The sequence below is a fragment of the Eptesicus fuscus genome, chromosome 15, assembly GCF_027574615.1.
Source record: "Eptesicus fuscus isolate TK198812 chromosome 15, DD_ASM_mEF_20220401, whole genome shotgun sequence".
Classification (NCBI taxonomy): domain Eukaryota; kingdom Metazoa; phylum Chordata; class Mammalia; order Chiroptera; family Vespertilionidae; genus Eptesicus; species Eptesicus fuscus.
Window position 1 is genome coordinate 59,894,155 of NC_072487.1, and position 21,295 is coordinate 59,915,449.

Sequence of the window (21,295 nt, forward strand, 5' to 3'; positions counted from 1 at the left end):
AGACAAGGATCCTGAAAAGCTTCCAGGACCCTGCGGAGAGAAATGGGAAGACAGGGCGAGCTCCTCAGAACTGTGAAGGGTCTGCACAATGGAGAATGAAGTAAATCCATCACCGACAGGAAAAGACTAGTGGGTGGTAGAATAACATTCCACACCAGGGTGGAGCTGGGTGGCAGATCCCCCCTTCCCTTCCTTGCATAAAAACATTTTAAGACTGGGAGTGGGAGTTTTGACAGGAAGAATAAAGTGATTATTAAAGGAGGTGGGGAGCTATTCTGCAGAAAATATGTTTGGGACTTAGCCCAGAGCTTTTTAAAAAATGGTCTGAGTTAGAAAATATGTAGCAAATGAGTGCGTATAACATATGCACGTACAGTTTGAAGAAATGAAAGGAAGACATATGCAACCACCGTTGAGCTGAAGAAAACACTGTCAGTACCTCGGACAACCCAAGTGCCCATGGGCCCCTCCCTTTCTATATCACTCCCTCCCCCGGGAAAGAACACTGTCCCAATTTGGTGCTCATCCTTCCCTTATTATAACTACTGCACAAGTGTTATATCCCTAAATGACATATGGTTTTGTTTTGCTACATTTTGAACCTTTAATTTTTTTTCATTCAACACTATGTTTTTTGAGACCCATCCATATACATAATTATACCCATGGTTCATTCATTTCACTGCTGTAGAGTATCTCATTGTATGAACGTAGCACAATTTATTTAAACATCCTACATTTGGGTTGTTTCCTGTTTGGGGCCATAAGAAGTAAAGGGGAAAAAAAGGCCAAAAATTCTAATCCATGTCTCTAACACATACATAGGAGTTTCTCTTAGGGGTATGGATCCAGTTTCACGTGCTTCTATTTAAATAACCAATTGCCCCCAACCCATTATTTTTTATTTTTATTATTATTTTTGTTGTTGTTGTTAATCATCATCTGAGGATATTTTTTTCCATTGCTTTTCAGAGAGTAAAAGGGAGGGAGGCAGGAAGAGAGAGAGAGGAACATTGATGTGAGAGACACACATCAACTGGTTGCCTCCCCTACTCACTCCAACTTGGGGCAGGAGCAAACCTACAACCCAGATACATGCCCTTGATAGGGAACCGACCTTGCAATCCTTCGGTGCTTGGGCTGATGCTCTAACCACTGAGAACACTGGCCAGGGTCCAGACCCGTTTTTTATAAAACTTCTTCCTTTTCCCACCCACGAGCAGAGCTAATTCTGTGATTTACCAAGTTTACATGTATGTGTGGATCTGTTTCTAGGTTCGCATTCCGTTTCACTACTCTATTTGTCCATCTCTATCCTTATACCCACATTGTCTTAATTTATGATAGCTTTATAACAACTTTTGAAATCTGGTAGAGTAAGTCCACCCATTTTGCTTCTCTTCTGGCTATTCTTGGCTCTTTACTCTTTCATATAAATTTTAGGATTACCTTTATCGAATTCTACCTTTAAAAATCCAGTCGAGCCCTGGCCAGGTGGCTCAGTTGGGTGGGTGGAGCGCTGTCCTGTACACCAAAAGGGTTGCAGGTTCAATTCCCCTTCAGGGCACATCGCTACTTCTCTCACCTCTCTCTCTATCTCTCTGCCTCTCTCTCTAAAATCAATAAAAACATATCCTTGGTAAGGACTAAAAAACATTTTTTTTAAAACTTATTGCTATGATGTTAACTGAAGATTTTCTGCAAATACACTTTATCAGGTTAAGGAAGTTCTCTTCTGTTATTAGTTTAAGTGCTTTTTATCATGCTTAGAAGTTGAATTTAATTGAATGCTTTTTCTGCATCTACTGATAAGAAAATACATCTTTTCTAATATGTGAATGCAGAAAATTGTATATAGTTGTCTAATGTTGACTCAACCTTGCATTCCTAGAATAAGGCCAGTAATCCCGAACTTTTCACTTGGAGAGTCAGAGAGGTTAGATGGCATCAGAGTAGAAACTCACTAAACTGTACAGTGAAACTCACTAAACCCTACTTGTTCACCTCAAGACTCTGTCTCCTCTATGGCATCGTTCCTGACTCATCCATGCCTCCTCTGAGCTCTTAGAGCATTTACTATTTTTTTTAAATCTATTTTTATTGATTTCAGAGAGGAAGGGAGAGGGAGAGACAGAGAGAAACATCAATGATGAGAGAGAATCACCGATCGGCTGCCTCCTGCATGCCCTCTACTGGGGATCGAGTCCGAAACCCAGGCATGTGCCCTTGACCGGAATCAAACCCGGGACCCTTAAGTCCACAGGCCGACACTCTAGCCACTCAGTAAACCAGCTAGGGCTAGAGCATTTACTACTGACAATGTCCATTTGACACTTGATGTGCTATTCTGTACACCCGTCTCCCAGCTAGAATACAAGACCCTCAAAAAGCAGCAACTAGTAAGCACACGACAAATGCTTTCTTAAAATGCTTGAAATATGTTTTTAGATAAGATGATGAAGCATGAGTTGCATAATAACGCAGCACCCTTAGAAAAGGAGATTCTTGGACATGAGTTTTCTAGAGAGCTACAGCTTTAATATGCTAACATTCACCGAAACTTAAAAATCATTTTATTAAAAATATGTTTTTATTGATTTTTAGAGAGGGAGGGAGAGGAGTAGAAACATCCGTGAGAGAGAAACATCCATCTGCTGCCTCTTGCACACCCTCTATTGGGGATCGAGGCCGCAACCTGAGCTTCTGCCCTGACCAGGAATCAAACTGGTGGTGACTTCTTGGTTCGATGCTCAACCACTGAGCCACACAGGCCGGCAAAAATCACATTTAATTGTACTCCACACGTTCCTGTTTTGTTAACAGCGTTCTGGCTATGCTTTATACTCTTTTTTTTTTTTTCATGTTAAGCATAATTTAACTTTTTTCTTGTTGAGTACAGTCTATCATTAGGATCATCAGTTATGGTATTGTGCTAAAGATATTGCTGTGGCTATGTAACGTGTGGGATGCAGAACCTCAGCTATGGGCCTGAATGAGTCTTTAATAGGGAAGGAAAAAAACTGGCATTTCCCTCTTTGGCATTGACCTCTAGTTAACTCTCAGCAGCGATTTATACATTCCTCCTCCACTCTCCTCCTCCCTCCACCCTCTTTTACCCCAGAATTACACAAGGCACAGCTGTAGGACTGATACGTTTTTTTAGCAGTGATACTGTGAAAAGTTACCATTTCTTCAGATTACAGCCTTCCAGAGCTTGTTTTTCCATTGTAGACTCTCTTCTCTGAACCTACTCCTAGCTGACCTCATCACTGCTTCCAACTGCTACAAACGACAGTTGCTAAGACCCTAGACCCCAGAGCCAGGCTGCCTGGGTTCAAATCCCAGTTTGACGTTTATAGTTCAGTCCCATGACAAGTTACTTAACTTCACTATTTCTCTGTTCCCTCAGCCATATAATGAGAATAAACATCTATCTACCTCACAGGATTGTATGACAATGAGTTAATATTTATAAAGTGCTTAGAACATGGCCTGTCGTAGAGTTAATGTTAAATAAATGAATAAAATCCTGTCAACTTGAACTCCCTCTACTCTCTTATTCCGTGTCTCCTAAAACTACTCCCCTATTTCTCACTGGGGGTGGTGGATATATCGGTGGTGGTGGTATTCTTTGGAGGGCAGGGGCAGTGCAGATATAACGAAGTGATCCCAGCAATCCTTCCCACGAGTCAGTGCTTCTCTCAGACATGGAAAGGGTGGGGGGAGGGGAGCTCGCCAGGTGTATTTCATTACCTGTTTTGTTAGCCAGGCTAAAATGAGGAAGGAAAATGGAGCTGTTCGTTTAATCAGCATCACAGGGACCTAGGGACATGTGTGAGTGCTGACTTCAAGAGTCTGCGGAAGTGGGATGGAGAAGAGATGGCATTTAAAATTCTACGGACCTGCTCCCGGCTTCCCATCACTGAAACACGTTTAAAGAAGGGACTGGCGACCAGGTGTCAAGGATGCTTGTAAGAAAGGATTTTTCTAAAAAATGTAGAGCCAGGTAGTCTTGAAGATTCCCTCTACCTCGAAAAATTTCGGCAATACGAGTGAGTCATCAGGACGTTGCATTCGAGTTGTGAGTCACACAACGCCAACGCGCGCCCCCAGGCACAGAATTCTTCACACACTCACACACACACACACACACACACACAGTACTTGGCACACAACTGATCTAGGTGAGGAATTCGAGCCCTCGGGCGGCCCACAGCTCGGCTCACGGTAACAAAAACTTCTCTAAAACTAAGCGCATCAATTAGCTGATTCCAGACTTCTGTTAGGACCAGCAAGTACAATAAATCCCAAGTGGAATTTGGCAAAAAAAAAAAAGAAAAAAAAAAAGATGTGTATCCGGATTAACTATCAGACAGTCCTTCACTTCACTCTCCCGAGGCTGGACAAAAGCCAGTGGAGTGAGCTGGCAGGTTAGGGGAAGGGGCAGGGCGGCCCCGGTGAATGGGAGCCGGGCGAGCCGCACGCACCCCGGCGGGGGAAAGGGACAAAGGCCGCGGGGAGCGCGCTGGAGTTGGAGGCGGGCAGGGACCCCCCGCCAGAGCGGCCAACAGTCCAGGTTTGAGCTGGGAATGCAAGCGTGAGCCGGCAGCGGGTTAAAAAGGGGCAACGAGGAGGGTCCCTATTTGCCAGCGGGGGCCCCCGGCCAGGTTCCTCTCTGCCTCCGGGGAGCTGGGTTCGGCTGCCCTCCCTCCGCGGGGGGCTCGCGGGGCCCGGGACGCCGGAGCCGCAGCCCCGAAGCGGGTCCAGTGGGACAGGCCGGCGGCGCACCTGCTGGCCGGCACTCGGTCCGCACTGGGATCCGCGCCCCCGCCGCCTCCCCGGCGCTCAGCCCCCTCGGCCTCGCCTCCTGATTTCGGAGGGTCCCGGCTCCCGCCGCCTCCGCCGAGGCGGGTCCCCAACCCCGACAGGAGGTCGGACACGCACGCCGTCGTGCGGGCGCGGAATGTGGGGCAGCGGCTGCCTCCGGCCGGCCCCGCAGCGCGAGCGCCGCCGCCATCGCGGGCCGCGGCCACAGGAGACGAGGGGCCGCGCCGGGAGCCACTTTACCTGGGAAACCAGCGGGAGCAGCGTCTGCTCCACCGAGCGAGTTTTGATCTCGAGTCCCGAGTCGAAGCCGAAGCTGGATGGGCCGGAGCCTGGCATGGCCCCGGCGCCGCCAACGCCGGCGGGGCCCGGAGAGGCGGCCATGGCCATCCCCCGGTCGCACAGCTCGGACGCCGCGCCACTGCGGGCCCGCCGCCTGCCAGCCAGCCCGCCCGCGGCGGCGGCAAGGCACCCGCGCCGCCGGAGGCCCCGCCCCCGACCGGGCCCGCCCCTGGCACGGCCCCGCCCCGCCCCGCCCCGTCCCGCTTGGCCGCCGCCGAGCCCCGCCCCCGGCACGGCCCCGCCCCCACCTCGCACCAACGCGCTTTGGTCGGGTTCGCCCCGAAGCCCCGCCCCTAACCCGGGCCCCGCCCCGTCTGTCTCCGGAGACCGCTCTGCAGTGGTTCCCACGCACGTCTCGCCCCACTGGAATAAACAGGTCACCTGAGGGCCTCCCGCGGCCTCTGACCACGACATGGACAACCGTCCCCGGCAAAGCTTCCCGTCCTGGGATCGCTGAGTCGTTCTCAGTCCCATTCGGCGACAATTTGTAGAAGTTGCGCTGGGGTTGAAACTAACTAGTAGGGCAGAACCAGAGTCCAATCTGAAGGGAGAGCGTTTGCCCTGCGGCGGGAATTCCACTAATAATAGCGCTTCAGAGGTCCCATTTCCCCTCCACGCGGCTCCTTTTGCGACTGTGTCTTTCTCACAATACTTTTGAGCTGGATTGAAGATGAAATATTTGATTATGCAATTAAGGAGTATTGGGTATCTTTCAGGCTATTGTTCGGAATTACTCTTGAAAAGGAAATTAAATAGAGCATATGAAAAAGCTTCACCTACAGTTCAATACTATTACTTTTTAAAAAATATATTTTATTGATTTTTTACAGAGAGGAAGGGAGAGGGAAAGAGAGTTAGAAACATCGATGAGAGAGAAACATCGATCAGCTGCCTCCTGCACACCTCCTACTGGGGATGTGCCCGCAACCAAGGTACATGTCCTTGATCGGAATCGAACCTGGGACCCTTCAGCCCACAGGCCGACGCTCTATCCACTGAGCCAAACCAGTTAGGGCAATACTATTACTTTTTAAAACTACTTTTCCAAATTATTTTTCTCCTGTTGCCTAGCACAGAACAGTTTCTTAACAGCTGTTCATTGCCTGAATCTATCATTAGTGTTTACTTCTGACTAAACTCGCGTAAGGGTAAGGCTGAGAAGCACAGAGCCCCTGCGGGATTGGAATGGGGGAGCTGAATACCCCTTGCCTACGGATTCCAGGGCAAAGCCAAAGGAGGTTGTCAGGAGCACACTCGCTCTGAAGGGGTCTAGCCTTATGCAACAGGCTGAGATGCACGTAGAAATGCTTTGTGAACAGGCATCGTCTGCCAACGAGAAACCATTAGAGTAGAAAAACTGTGACTGGCCCTGACCGGTTTGGCTCAGTGGATAGCGCATAAGCCTGCAGACTGAAGGGTACCGGGTTTGATTCCTGGTCAAGGGCATGTACCTTGGTTACTAGCACATCCCCAGTAGGGGGTGTGCAGGAGGCAGCTGATGGATGTTTCTCTCTATCCCTCTCCCTTCCTCTCTGTAAAAAAAAAAAATCAATAATATATATATTTTTTTAAAAATGTTACTGGCTAGTCACCCTTACACCTCAGCCAGGATCATTTCTCCATCCATAATGTCAGGTTGATGAGCTGAACACCACCAACTCGAGGTGTCAGCAAGCTCTTTCGCAATCATCACCGATAGGTGTTTCATAGGACTTCCACTGTGGGTTCAGCTCCATCTTCCAGGTTGGAGCTGCCTGGCATAGATGCCAGGGCTGCACCTATGTCTCTGGTATTGAATATAGCCTTAACTTAGGCTTATTTTGTTCATTCAAAAGGTACAGTTCCTTTATACAACTTTTCCCCCCTCTGGTTGCTTACTCCTCAGCCATCCACCTCATCATTTCCTTATCCACCCACCTTAAGGCCACCTTATCCTGTGTACCGAGGGCTCCAAACTCAGCCTTGGATCCTTTTACCTCTTTAAGGTGCCCAGCATCCACTCCCCACATGCACCTTCCTTTTGTAAGTGACCCTTATTTCATAAAACTTCAGTGTAAGCAGTGGTGCCAAAGGAGATTAAGACCCAAGAGACAGTGTATTTGTGAAAGTCTGACTTCACAAAAGATCAAATTTCTCAACTTAAATGAGACTACGTTTACCACCTGATTCATTCAACACCAGTTATTTTATTTCAAAATATAAATATTTTACATTTACAAAGTACTTACATCAGTAGGTTGTCAAAGCAAGTTAAAGCTAAGAAACAGCATTTGTGAGAGAACAGAGGTGTATTGTATGTGAATATTCTTTTTTTACTTTCACACCATCTCATCTCTACTTTGTCTGAGAATGCAGAGATGGTACATTTCCCAAAATTACATAAGCAATCACAATTACATATCCAATTTTGGTTTCAAAATCAAATGGTGCCTGTTATACACTCCAGTCACCGAAACAAATTGGCAGTGCAAGGGACAAAAGGAGGGTTTTCTTTGGGATAGCTGTAATAGTAGTTAAATTTTGAGTCACTGCAATAAAGAAGAAACAGTGTTTGATAATAAGCCAAAATGATGTTACTTTAAGAATTGCTTCCACACCTTTCATTGTAAAATATAAAGCTGGAAGAAAAACAAGAAACCAGGTGCGAATAACTCTGGACTTGGAGTCAGAAATTCTGAAACTGAATTCTGGCTCCATTACTTTGTGTTATAAACTTCAGGGGGAAAAAAAAAAAATCACAAAAACCTTTCTGAGCCTCCAATGCTTCATCTGATAATACTTAACACCTGCCTATCTTACAGGGTTGTTATGAAAGCAATCTGAAAACTATAAAGTGCCATACAAAAGCATTATTACAATGTAATATCAATATATCACCACTGTATCTGCACATTAACAGATCCTTGAAAAACTTGAAAAAACTAAACACAAATACTGATCTTACGTACCATAGGTGGTAAGACTCTCTATACTTTACATATAGCTCCGAAGGGCAAGTATGTTTTCTTTCTAGTATTCTCAGTAAACTTTGAGATTTGTTAACGATTACAGGGTACCATGGTAACAGATTTACTTTTCAGAAATTCCACTAAGGATGTCTTCTACAAAAGCTGTAAACTCACTGTAGAGCTGTTTCCCAAAGGACCAGTAGTACTTTGAGATGCTCTGAGAAAAGGAAGGATGGGGCTGCAGTTCAAGGTCAAATAAGTCCAAGTAAACACAGTCTTTGTCCCCTCATAAATTCACAATATATAACAGCACATCAAAAACTCTGAGAAGTCCTACAGAAAGAAAACAAACCCAGCATGTCTCAATTTTAATTGACCTTGGAGTCCCCTCCCCCATGCACACTTTATTCTCTGATACCATCTAATAACATCCATTTGAACAACTGCTACAAGAAACACGTTTTTCCAAGAGCTACTCGACTACGAGGAAAAGGGAAAGAGAAGTAGAACAATGGCCTGGGTGAAAAAGAGAACTGTACTCTACTCTGAATTCTGTTACTAACTGGCTGTGTGTGTTAGAAAAGCCGCTCGGACCTTTGGATTTGTTCCCTTCTCTAGAAAATGACAGAACCACCTAATTATATAAGGCCCATTCTAGCACAGAATGTCTGTGATGCCAATAGACAGACAGTTTAAAAATAAAAGAACTGTAAATCAAGTTTATAAAAAAATAACTGCTCAGTGTTTCAGATAGTATTGCACATTTTTTGCAGGTCCTCGGTAAATTAATAAAATGAATATATTTTTATTGCAAACTATGTAAAGGCAACAAGTTAATAAAAACAAAAGTACTTATTTTCAGCTGGAACTAGCATTTGGAAGTTTACTGTCAGAGGCTATTTCCACTGTGAAGTGCCTACTGTAAAACTCTTGTAAGGGTCTTGGAAGACCCTCAGGTCAGGACCAGAGTATGGGAAGTTCAGAAGGGGTTTTTCCTATAAACCTGGGTGGAAAGCTCTGGATAGCTCACCTAAATATTGCTTTGCTCTAATCTAACCCTCAGGGACTGAATTTCTGAGTATTTCTTGCCCAGCAGGGACACTTCCTGAAACGCTAAATACAATGTAAGTGAGAACTAGTGGTACTAGGAAGTCCTGAAGGGTCACTGATGGGTTCCTGCTAAGACCAAGGTCAGCCAGAGGATTTTATCTGTAAGCCCTGGAGCAGCCCTTTTTAACTGGAATAAACAGCTGCCATTTCCAAGAGCTACGGAATTTGTTTAAATATAGCATCTCCATAACAATTCTTGGGTATCCTCCCACTGCCCAGGGTCGCTCTACACCAGTCTCAGAGGTCAAGGGAACTCTCTGCCAGCTCACCACCTCTAATGGAAGGGGGTGTTAGGATTCCTTGCAAATGGAAAAAAATAAATAAGACTGGAATCTAAAGCAGTCTGAGAGAGCTCACTTCCAGGAACAGAGAGTATGGTAAGAATTTTGGAACTGAAGCAGGACTTATATATGGAGTTTATGCTAAATACAACACTCCTGTTCTCTGAGAAAGAGAGGAGCACGTTTGTGTGGAGAGTTTTTATCTCCTCCATTTAGTTTATAACCGAATAGTGAATGCCAACTTAACACTAATCTTTAATCGAGCTGTAAAATGCAAGACATTGTGATGGGATTTCTGAACTCAGTTTTTACTGAAGCTACTTCTACTTCATCGATCAGATCCGAACTGAGAACCTGAGGGCTGGTCATCTTTAAAACTTGAGCTGGAGACTCCTACCTTTTCATACCACTTGATCTCTATGCTCTGTGAAGGTTCTGCACAACCTCACTACTCCTGAGGGGCATGTTTGTGAGGGTTCCAAGAAGACCTCCCCTAGCCGGCCAGCCTCCCCGTCCTTATGCAGCTGCTGGAGTGCTGGGGCCACTTCAGTTCCTGATCAGGACTGGGTAGCACTAGGACACCTCTGTTCCTGCTATTCCAGGGTGATATTACATCACTGCTCATTTTGGCAGCTCTAACCTAGTCTCTTAGAGCTCAGAGTCCCCCCTCTAACAACCTGGTATTCCAATGAATAATTGTAATCAGCTACAGCCACACATTAGCTCAAGTTTAGTTTTTCGCAATATCACTTTGTACCGCTAAAAGCACTTTGAAAAGACATAATCTGTATAGGCACCCCAACTCATTGTGTATAACATTTACCTCTTGTGAATGCGTGCAAATTACAGCTATAACTTACAGTATACAATTAACAGATACAAACCCGATTTCTTTTTTAACCCCTTTAATGCAAATTTTTTATTTTGGCAATACACATGATCTGGCTAAGATTTACCGAAAGAGAAGGCCTGCTTATGAGTTATCCCCTACAGCACCCTGTACAGTGCCTGGCTTGGGCCTACAGTTTGGCAAACTCTTAGCAAATGTTTTACTGAATAAGTGATTAAACAACGAACTAAGGAAAGCAATTAGTGGCCAAACGTAACATTGGTGTTATATCAAATTGTAATTGTTGAAGGGTTCATAGGGAAAATTAGAGATGTGCACAGAGTCTACAGTATAAACAAAGACTTCACGGGAGCCTCTCTTCTAAATGGAGCTTTTCTTAATATCGGAATAAATTTAAGCTAGTTATACTAACTGTGCTCTTTAGTGAAAAAGTGTTTGAGATAAAATAATTTCTACTTTTAAGTGTTTTCCAAAGCGGTGACCTCTGATCCTTAAGAAGCCTTTCTCTTCCACATTCCCCCGGGGCCAGAGAAAGAGCCTGAGGACTGTTTTATACGGCGGCAAGGGCACAGAGCGCAGAGCTGGGTTCTAGTCCCAGCCCTCGGGAACAGGAGGACAAGTCCTAGGACACCTATTCTCCTAGCATCTCACAGCACGGAAAACTGGAAGGTAGTAGAAGAAACACTACGGCATATGCAGAGTTTGCAGACTTACGGAGTCAGAAGATAGGAGGTCAAATCTTACTGAACTTTATGACTTTCAGTTTGTCAGTTTTCTGAACCTTAGCTTCATCATCTGTGTGAAACTGTTATAAAACAACATAATGCTGTATGAAAGGTTATGTGAAGTTGTTGTGAAATAATTACAGGCAAGGAGACTTTGTAAAATGTAAAGCACTATCCTGGTTATTGTGATATCTGATAAGTTTAAGAAGTTACAATGTATGTCAACAGGCATTCATCTAGAGTCTCATGTGCAAGGCACTGTGCTAAGTGATGGGAAAATACTGCATAAATATAAAATTCTGGTCTGTAAGTAACCAAGTGGCAGAGTTCCAAAAGGTGAAACAGGGATACATTTAACAAATCAGAGTACTGATGCACCTGAGATTTTTCACTTGAAACATTTGGAAAAAAAAAGAAAAATCACAACATGAATTCTATCACATTGTTACCATTAACAGCAGCGGACATGTATTTCACTTCAATGCCATTGGTCTGCCAAGTTTTAGAAATTTGGCAACAGTGTAATGTGGGGATGGAGGCAGAAGAAAGGGGAGAGAGAGCTTCAATCAGACTGTCTCTCCTAGGGTTGCAACACACAACTAACTGAACTTGAAGTGAGCCACCTGCCCTTCCACCGGAGCCTGGTTCCTTCTTAGAGAGGACCATACATTGTGGGAAAAGGAAGCAGACACATTTTTCCTGCTCAAGCAACTACGTACTCAAAAGTGAAAGCCCTTTTCATTGAAAAGTGACCGTCGTAGAAAAGTTTATGAACAGATTTCTTAAAACACGAGAAAAATTACATGTATGTCCTTTCAACAGTAGGTAGATTAGGGCTCTTAAAAAATAACTTTATAAATACATATTATAATAATACAGATAAGCAAAGGGGGTAAATTTCAAGCCATGGTACCAGTGCATACACTGAAACTCTTAACTAAGCCATTTTAGCAACAGTTAGGTGAGCAAACCACATCTGGGAGCTCTAAAGCTGTGCTTTAAAATGCAAAGCAGCTCACAGCAAGTTCGCACTTGCCCACGCATTCTGGAGGAAGGCCAGGAGCTTCTTTCCCCGGCTCTGTGTGCTAGGCACAGCCGAAAGGACAGGAGACACAGCTGAGCTGAACTCACAGTCAAGGTTGAACTTCCTAGAGAAACCACTGAAGCGGAAGCCATGTCAGTCTACTGAAGATTTCAGATCTTCAGAAATGTCACGGAAAGTCCTATAAGAAAAAATAAAATTCGTTTTGCTTTTGGAAATGAGGTGGTAGGAAGAATGAAATCACAGAGATACTAAAAAAAGAAAGGAAAACAGCACCTAACCAGTAATTAAATGCCATGGAATAATAACTTATTTTTATAATCTGAGAGCCTTGATGAGGTTATATAGTCATTTTTCTTAATATTATCACGAGTTGATATTTTGAGTATTATTTCAAAGTATGCTAGTAACAGGAACTCCAGAGTTGTTATTTTTTGCTGAGTCCATTATCTCCCATCCACAAAACTATTTCCCTTGAAATTAACAACCATATGACTATGTTCTAGCCAATGGGATGTAAGTGGAAGAGCAGTGTGACTTCTCAGCAGTGTCCTTAAAAGAGAAGGGTGATCTTCCCTCCCCGCCTCTAGCCAGCTGAGAAGTGTACACAAGGATGTTAGAGAAAAACACTGGAAGATCAAAGATCAAAAGCCAAGTGAATAAGTTTTATTACAAAACAGGAAACCTGACCCAGCAGAGTCCAATCCAAGCTCTGAGGGATGTGGTTCAGGGAAGGAGAAATGAGGTTAGGTCTTTTCACCAAATTGCCTGGTACTGAACTGTCTGACCCACATAGGCAAGCTAAGTGCGTATCACTAACTGGCAGGTAACATGTAGGCTGTATAGCGGTGGTGTGCTGCACCTGTGAGGCGCCTGCCTCAGGACTGTAGGAGCTCATTTGCCTTTACTACATAATTTATATGCCCAAGCTAGGATTACGTCACCCAGTCAGGCCTGCATCTGTGCTGGCAGCCAACTGGCCAGGTCAGAGTTTATCAATGAACATGAGCCCAAGCACCCACCTTAGAGGAAAAGACCTCACACCAAGGCTGGCACAACAGCAAGGAGGGAGGCTCGGCTGGATGTTGTGGAACAGTTATACCAGCCCTGGACTGCCTGCCTCTGGACCGCTTTCACCCGAGAGAGAAGGGAGAGAAATCAACTTCTAGCTCTTTTAAGTCATTTGAGTTCGACTGACAGTGGTTTTTTGAGTTTGTTTGTTTTGGGCTATATGAAGCTAAATCTATCTTAAAGGGTACAAGTGTGAAGCAGAAGTTCACTGCCATCCTTTTAGCTAGAAGTTACCTTGCTCCTTCACAGCAGTATCACCAATTAGGACCGCAGAAAAACATCTGAGCTCAACAAGCTAGTTTTCAAAACAATTTTAACGTCTTCAAGCCATACTATATTAATTTGTAGTCACATCACTACACCACGTTGTTCCTTCTTACATTATTTATCAAATAAAGCCCTTTTTATTTTCATACCTTATAATTAAAAAGATTAACTTTTTCATTAGAAATAGACCTAAAATAGAATATAAGAAAAGTGTTACAAAGCTTCAGGAAATCACTCATAGTTATGGAAACAAAAGATGACAAAAAGTTGTCATTAGATACAAATTACTTAAAAATTTGCAAAGCAAATAATTTTGAACTTCAGGTGCATTTTTTGTCTTCCCAATTTTCAGTTCATATACGTATTTAGGAGGGTGAGCTAGAGAGGGCAGAGGTAAATTAAAGACTGACCCTTTTGTACAATGCCGGGAGTACTTCAAAATCAAGAGGGGCACAGGTAAAATGGTACAGTACAGAGATTACATCAAGGCTCTTCCAATGGGTGGGGCCCTAGGCCTCTGAAGCGTGCCTCTAACTAGCACAGCTCTGCTTCCAAAGGAACAGCTGTGAGTAATGGGTGAGTTTCCTGGCTCTGGCTCTGGCGGTTTTGAAAGGGTTTATGTGTGATGTGGCCCAAACCACCATATTGAATATATGCTGATGGGCCTAGGAATCGAAATGAATTGTTTCCTTAAATAACTTTAAACTCTGAGAAAAATTCCCCCAAACTAAGATATATATATATATATATATATATATATATATATATATATATATACACACACACACACACACACACACACACACACACACACTAGAGGCCCAATGCACAAAATTCGTGCAAGAGTAGGCCTTCCTTCCCCCAGCTGCCAGCACCGGCTTCCCTCCAGCACCCAGGACCCGGGCTTCCCTCGCATATTATGCTTTTATTATTATAGATGCTTTATACATATTACTATCTATCAATCTGTCTATTAATCAAATCAGGGCTTCTCAATAGCATCACTATTGACATTGTTGGCATTATAAGATGTTTAGCAGCATTCCTGCCTTTACCTACTACAGTTATGACAATCGAACTGTCTCTAGACATTACCAAATGTCCCTTAAGAGGAGCAAAATTACCCCCTCCACAACCATTGCTCTAGATACCTATTTATTTATACACCTATTTTTCATAGCGCCCCCAAATTTGTGTTTTAACACCTGTATAGAGGCTCAGATGACTACCAAATGTCTCAGAGGACAATCTCAGGCAGTACTCAATTCTGGGAACCCCTGGAGAGGCTTCACAACCAATAACCAAAAACTGGCCAATACTAGAAAGCATTCCCAACACCCAACAAGCTTCTAAATTCATCCTCTGACATCTTTTCAAATTTCTAAGTTACCTGCAAGTCTGAATCTCTAACGAGACAATTCCTCAGACGATGAATGAAAAGTCCTGCCTCAGGCAAAGAGGCATGAAATAAGATTAAGACTGTGGTTGGCCTGGTGACTGCCTTCTGTTGACAAGTAAGCTTAGCCTTAATGTTGAAATTCATACCTACTGTTCAATGCTCCCTCCAGGCCAAGAAAGCCTCCAAATGCACTCAGAAGAAAGAAAATAAAATTAAGCAAGCTGAGAAAACTCAGTTACTGAGTTTTTTAAGGTACTGAGAGTTTTCCATCTCAACATTATATCTTCTTTAGATGTTTAGGTTGGTGAAGGTGGTGTGTGTGTGTAAAACCTTATAGACATAACATTGATATTAAACCAACTTCCAATTTTCTCCTGGAAAACAAACTCCATAATCTAGAGATGCAGAAATAATTTCTTTTTTTTTTAAATATATTTTTATTGATTTCAGAGAGGAAAGGGGAGGGAAAGAGAGATAGAAACATCAATGATGATAGATAATCACTGATTGGCTGCCTCCTGCATGCCCCACACTGGGGTTCGAGCCCGCAGCCCAGGCATGTGCCCTTGACTGGAATCGAACCCGGGACCCTTCAGTCCGCAGGCCAACACTTTATCCATTGAGTCAAACCAGCCAGGGCCAGAAATAATTTCTTTAAAAACATTTTAATTGAATTTATTTAAACTAAAATTACAAAACAAAATCAGGTCACTTACCCTGCATCTGTCCCACCCCCTGCAACTACCAATCTGTTCTCTGTATCTATAAGTTTGGTTTGATTTTTTAAGAGGACTTATTTTTTAATCCTCATCTTAGGACATGCTTATTAGAGAGAGGAAGGGGGAGAGGGAGAAAAAGGGAGAGAGAGAGAGGGACAGAGAAAGAAAGGGAGAGAGAAACCGGTATCTATCAGCTGCCTTTCATATGTGCCCCAACTGGTGATCAAACCCACAACCCAGGTATGTGCCCTGACAGGGAATCAAACTGGCAGCCCTTCAGTGCACAGGATGACGCTCAACCAACTGAGCCACTCCAGTCGGGCGGTTTCTTTCTTTTTTTAGATTCTGCATGTAAGTGAAATCATAAGGGATTTGTCTTTCTCTGATTTCTTTCTGGCCTCGTCAAGAGGCACAGAGCTAACTAATTTCGAGGGCTCATAAAATTGAAGCTCTCTAGATTAGGGGAAACAAAAGAAATAAAGACTACATTGACATTATTTCTAAAAATGGTGAATGTCTTATCTAAACTACCAAATTACAGTCTTCTTTCCCAAACCATAAGGATTATTATGCTCCTTAGAACCAGGGTGGTGGAACAGCAATGCAGGATGAGCTGGGGACAGAGGACAGCTGTGAGCATTTAGAGCTCCTTTAAGGGCAACGGGCAATGTGCAGTGTGGTTTCCCATTCACAAGCCTTTGCTCCTTGGAAAATGTTTGGGGATCTGCTTCCCCTAAAGCAGTGATGGGCAACCTTTTGAGCTTGGTGTGTCAAACTTCGCCAAAAAACTGAGCATAACTCGGGTAGTGTGTCACTTTGAGGAAAAAACATTATTTCACAAATGTTTCATCCTCAGGAGCAGAAAATGTTTCATCCTCAGCATGCGGCCGCCTCAGCAGCCGCGTGTCATCAGAAATGGCTACGCGTGTCAGTGCTGACACGCGTGTCATAGGTTCGCCATCACTGCCCTAAAGTTTCAATGCGATTTTTAGGAAGATTCAGTTTTATGTAAATCTTTAAATCTTTTCTGATTTAACAACTCAAGAGCTGTTGACTCTTGGCCTCCCAGAGAAACAGAATAAACTTTGAACATTTGAAAATAAAAAACCAATAAAAAGCATTAAGTGACTAATTTAACTTCCATTGGCTGGGCATAGCTGAGTGTGTATTTCCTAAACCCTCCCCAGCAGATAGGTACAAAACCTGTGATCACTATTATATCATATCATCACTATTACACATACCTTCTCTTCTAACAGATATGGAATAAACTTCTAAGACTGAGGTTTACTATGTTCCGTCTGTCTTTTTCAACCTCAAGGTTATATTGCAATATTCTTTTTATCAAATCTTCTCTTGGTGTCACTAACCTATTAACTCATCAAATTTTCACTGAGCACTTTCTATGTGCCAAACACCATGCTGGGAATGGTAAAACAGTGGTAAAGAAGTCAGACATAGCTCCTCCTTTCAGAAAGCTTACCAACTAGTGAGAAAGACAATTAATGAAGCACACATTTATACACTGTGTATTAAGTTCCAATAGAAGAAGTACAACATGCTATGGGGACACACAGCAGGGACATCTTACCTAGTTTAGTGAGTTCCAGCAATGCTTTTCATTAAAAAGGCACTTTAGGTATAGACCATGATACTGGATTTGGCTAGAAAGGGGGTTGTATTCTTTTCAGAGGGGAAAACAAGTGCAAAGAGGACACTGACTTCAGGGAACTAAAACAAGTTCAAGATGGCTAGAAAAGAAAGCGTAAGGCGGGCAGCAGAGAGAGGAGTCTGCAGAGGAAGACAGAAAGAAGCCATGAGAAGTTTCCATTTTATCTGGAAGGCCATGTAAGCCACTGTGGGAATTCTAAGTTCAGAGGAGCGTGACGTTTATGCTTCAGAAAAACCAGAGAGGCTTTGTGGGGGTGCAAAAAGAACTTTCCTCCTGTTAGCACAGGTAGCTGGGTATTAATAAAGGAGCAGAGGGAATCCAACACTGTCGAGCATCATAGACTGAGGAGCTGAGTGAGATCATAAGCCTGCTTCACCTGGAAATAGCAGCATTCATAGGCTCCCCGGGGAACCTCTGCATCCTACACCCTGGGGACCTAGTCCCTACAGGTACCAGGGAAGGGGGAGGAATAAAAAGAGCAGGAGACATTCCTCTGCCGGGTACAGGCACAGAAGCCAGGTGGCACGGGGAGGTGCTTCCACTCTGAGGCATGCACTGTAGGAACTAAGACGGTGATCACAAGGCCGCAGAGCCTAGCCTGGGAAAAGGACTGGACTGGATAAGGGACACAGCACCCCACAAGATCTAGGAAATGGATAGGGTAGGGGGAGGGCCCAGTGCCAGCCCAAGAAAGACTGGGAAGTGGACTGGTTATTCTAAAAGGGTGCCTGGTCCTTTCCAAGCCCGAGATAATATAATCAGCCTAACAAAGGCATGTGGGACCTCTCTCTCTCCTTCCTTCTCTCTCTCTTTCTCTCTCTCCCCCCTTCCTACCCCTCAACATACACTCACCCTATTTACACATTCTCTCTTCATAACAGCCATGCAGCCCCAGCAGCCACCTGTGGCCCCACAGCCACTGGACTCCAAGCACCAGCCAGGGCACAGCTGGGAACAGATGCTCACCTAGCGGGATGGGGACGGGGACTGAACGGGACGGAGCCAACAGCACAGAGGAAGCACCTCCCTCTGGAGGCTGGCCTTGGCTCTGAGCCTGATGAAGACAAGGCTGGACTTCTTTCACAGTGATTTTGCTTCTACAATACATCCTACCACTGCACCTTACCCGCCCACATGTGGGCACCCAGAATGCTTTCCTTGTGAGTCCATGAGAGGACCCCATTTCCACTGGCAACACTCCCGCCTCTAAATTCTTCTAGCTGCACTAACAATCAAATATACATAAGAATGAGCAACAGGAACCATGTCTACAATTCATTACAGGTGTACACTTGGGGTGTCATAAGATATGAGACCCAAAGATACACAGGACACCTGAGGATTATATGCCACTTCGGACAAAGGAGGGGAGGCAGGGGTTTGGGATTTCAAAGGAAACGCAGGCAATTCATAGGTAGCTGAGAGGGGGCAAACCCCTTGTAAACCAATTCCTGCTGGGCCACCCGGAGACAATGGGGCACAGAGGAAGCTCAACACACTGGCTTTGCTAACCTTCTGCCTGTCTGCCACATTTAGTTTATGATAAGATGCTAAGGTGATGTTCCTTTCCTTTAAGCAGGTTTTTCTATCCGAATTCCTTTAGATTGGTAAGGAGGGAAAAGTCAAAGGTTCTTTCTGAGTCTTCTGTTTCTTAATAACTAGCTTAAAATCAATACCCCAAAAGGTATATCTTGGGTGGTAAAACTTTGGTCTCCCTTAGCCGCACCATGGAAAGTAGACCACATGGGGAGCCAGACTAGAGAGGCAGGGGCCAGAGAAAAGGCCCCTGAGGGTAACCCCAGCCCTGGGTCACCCCACAGGGAACACAGAGGGGTGAACAGATTCAAGAAATGTGCCAGCGACAGAGTCAAAGGAGAGGCAACAGTCAGCAGAGGGTGAGTCCAGTAGCTCCCGAGTAACCAGATTTCTCTCTTTCCCCCTCATTACACCAAATCAAGATGAAGTACACCCCGACTGAAATTCTGAGGTTTAATGTAAAGGGCTGCAGGAGCTGTAATTTTAAAAATATATATATATTTTTATTGATTTCAGAGAGGAAGGGAGAGGGAGATAGAGATAGAAACATTAATGATGAGAGAGAATCATGGATCAGCTGCCTCCTGCACACCCCCCACTGGGGATCGAGCCTGCAACCCAAGCATGTGCCCTTGACCGGAATCGAACCCGGGACCTTCTAGTCTGCAGGCCAACGCTCTATCCACTGAGCCAAACTAGCTAGGGCAGGAGCTGTAAAGTTTTTCAAGAATATCTTTGTATCTCATTTTGCAAAAATATGAAAAAAAAAAAAAACAACCTCTTCAAAACAGCAATGAGTTAGTAATAACTCTTCCCTAGAGAAAGACAAGGCTGAGCTCCTAAAGGACCACATTCGATTGTCTCCTTTGGGAGTGTCAGGTGTGACAGAGGGCGATGGAAAACGATGCCGAGAACAGCATTCCTGGAAGGGTTCCTGGGACAGTCTCCTGCTTCCGCCTTAAGGTTTTTCTGAGCTTTGATATTCAGAGATTGCTGCTCAGCCTTTGGTAGGGGTGAAATACGTACATCAAATCAAGTCTGATTATCCTGTCCAAATATCAAGAAAGTACTCCAAGCCGTATGATTGCAGGCGCGTTTTTGTCCTTTCAAACAGCCCCAGTGTTAACAGGGAAGAGAAAGGGATAGGTTCTGACTACTGACTGAATCAGCCCGAAGTCGTGGGAAGCCCAAGGCTGCGCGACATTCACCACCAGCACACACTGCATTCGCCACTAAAGGCAGGGAGTCCTCCCTCCTACATCTCTCCTTAGGTGGACAGTTGATCATCCGTCTGAAGACAGATGGCAGAACATAGAAAGAGTCTTGCAAATGGGTCTTTTCAGCCACCGGTGCCTGCATCTGCAGCTAGAAGTCTGCCTAATGAAATGCAACCATCCACCCGCTGTTATCACACTGTAACATCAATTCCCAGGAGAAGCCAGACGTTCCGCAGCTCATGCCTCAGTAGAGACTATTCCTTCACAGCCTATTCGTTCCGTCAACTAGGAAGTGAACACATTCCAAGTACAAAACACTATTAACAGGTGCTGTGGATACATCAGTTACTAAAACTGACCTGGCCCCTGCAGTAACAGCAACCACAGTACAGTGGGGAAAGAAAAGACAGATACGCAGTCCAGAGTAATTGAGTCAATGCTTATATCTTGAACATGCCGTCAACCTCTAGGCAGGAGATTAGAAGATCTTTCTCTGAGGAATTTACTAGCCCAAAAAGGGAACCCCAAAGCACCGACATCGAAGGCTGCACAAGACAATGGCCCTACCAGATTCATTATGGTAACATACATAACCCACTCACAGCTCTTGAGTGAGTGTCGCACTCTTAATATGAGCCAAGAGCCAAAAATATCTGGTCTCTGATATCATGATTATGTTGTGTTAATACTATGAAAATGAAGAGATTTTACAGATATAATTAAGGTCTCTAGTCAGTTGGCTTTAATCAAAAGTATGATGGGTGGGGCAGGCTTAATAAGGTGAGCCCTTTAAAATGGTTTTAGCAGAGACAGAAGTCAGAAAAATACTCTCCAGCCGGCCTTGAGGAAGCAAACATCCATGTATGAATGGCCTGGAGAAGTGGCCTACAGGAGCTGCGCGCCTCAGTTCTACAACTGCAAGGAAATAATCCTGCCAATAAAAAACAAGCTTGGAAGACCCCAATCCACACATAAAAACCCCAGCTGCAGCTGACCCCTTGACTGTGGCCTTGTCAGATTCCAGGCAGAAGACCAGCTGAATTGTGCCTGGACTCCTGACCCCTGGGGATGACTATAATAAACGTATGCTGCTTTAAATCACTAAATGAGCAGTAATTTGTTATGGATTATAGAAAACTGATATAGACTTGTATACTAAAAAAGATAAATTTTATTTACATAAATAATACCTCAATAAACGAGACTGAAAAAAAATAAAATAGCAGACATGGAAATCTCTATGGCAGTTTTAGAAGATAAATCACCTAGAAAATAGGGCCAAAGAGACAGAA

General features: G+C 44.3%; 2 protein-coding genes across 3 annotated transcripts in view; both read right to left on the reverse strand.

The window, feature by feature from the left end:
- Positions 1-5,285, reverse strand: part of CTNNAL1 (catenin alpha like 1) — a 57,109-nt gene extending 51,824 nt beyond the window's left edge. For both annotated transcript variants that reach the window (XM_008141820.3, XM_054727382.1), the window contains exon 1: positions 5,068-5,285. In XM_008141820.3, coding sequence (XP_008140042.2) covers positions 5,068-5,214 — 147 coding nt within the window. In that variant the 5' untranslated portion in view covers positions 5,215-5,285. The remainder of the gene's footprint in view (positions 1-5,067) is intronic.
- A 2,605-nt stretch (positions 5,286-7,890) lies between these two features.
- The window catches only part of TMEM245 (transmembrane protein 245), a 66,520-nt gene continuing 53,115 nt past the window's right edge, over positions 7,891-21,295 (reverse strand). Inside the window, exon 17 of the mRNA XM_054726992.1 lies at positions 7,891-12,303. Coding sequence (XP_054582967.1) covers positions 12,258-12,303 — 46 coding nt within the window. The 3' untranslated portion in view covers positions 7,891-12,257. The remainder of the gene's footprint in view (positions 12,304-21,295) is intronic.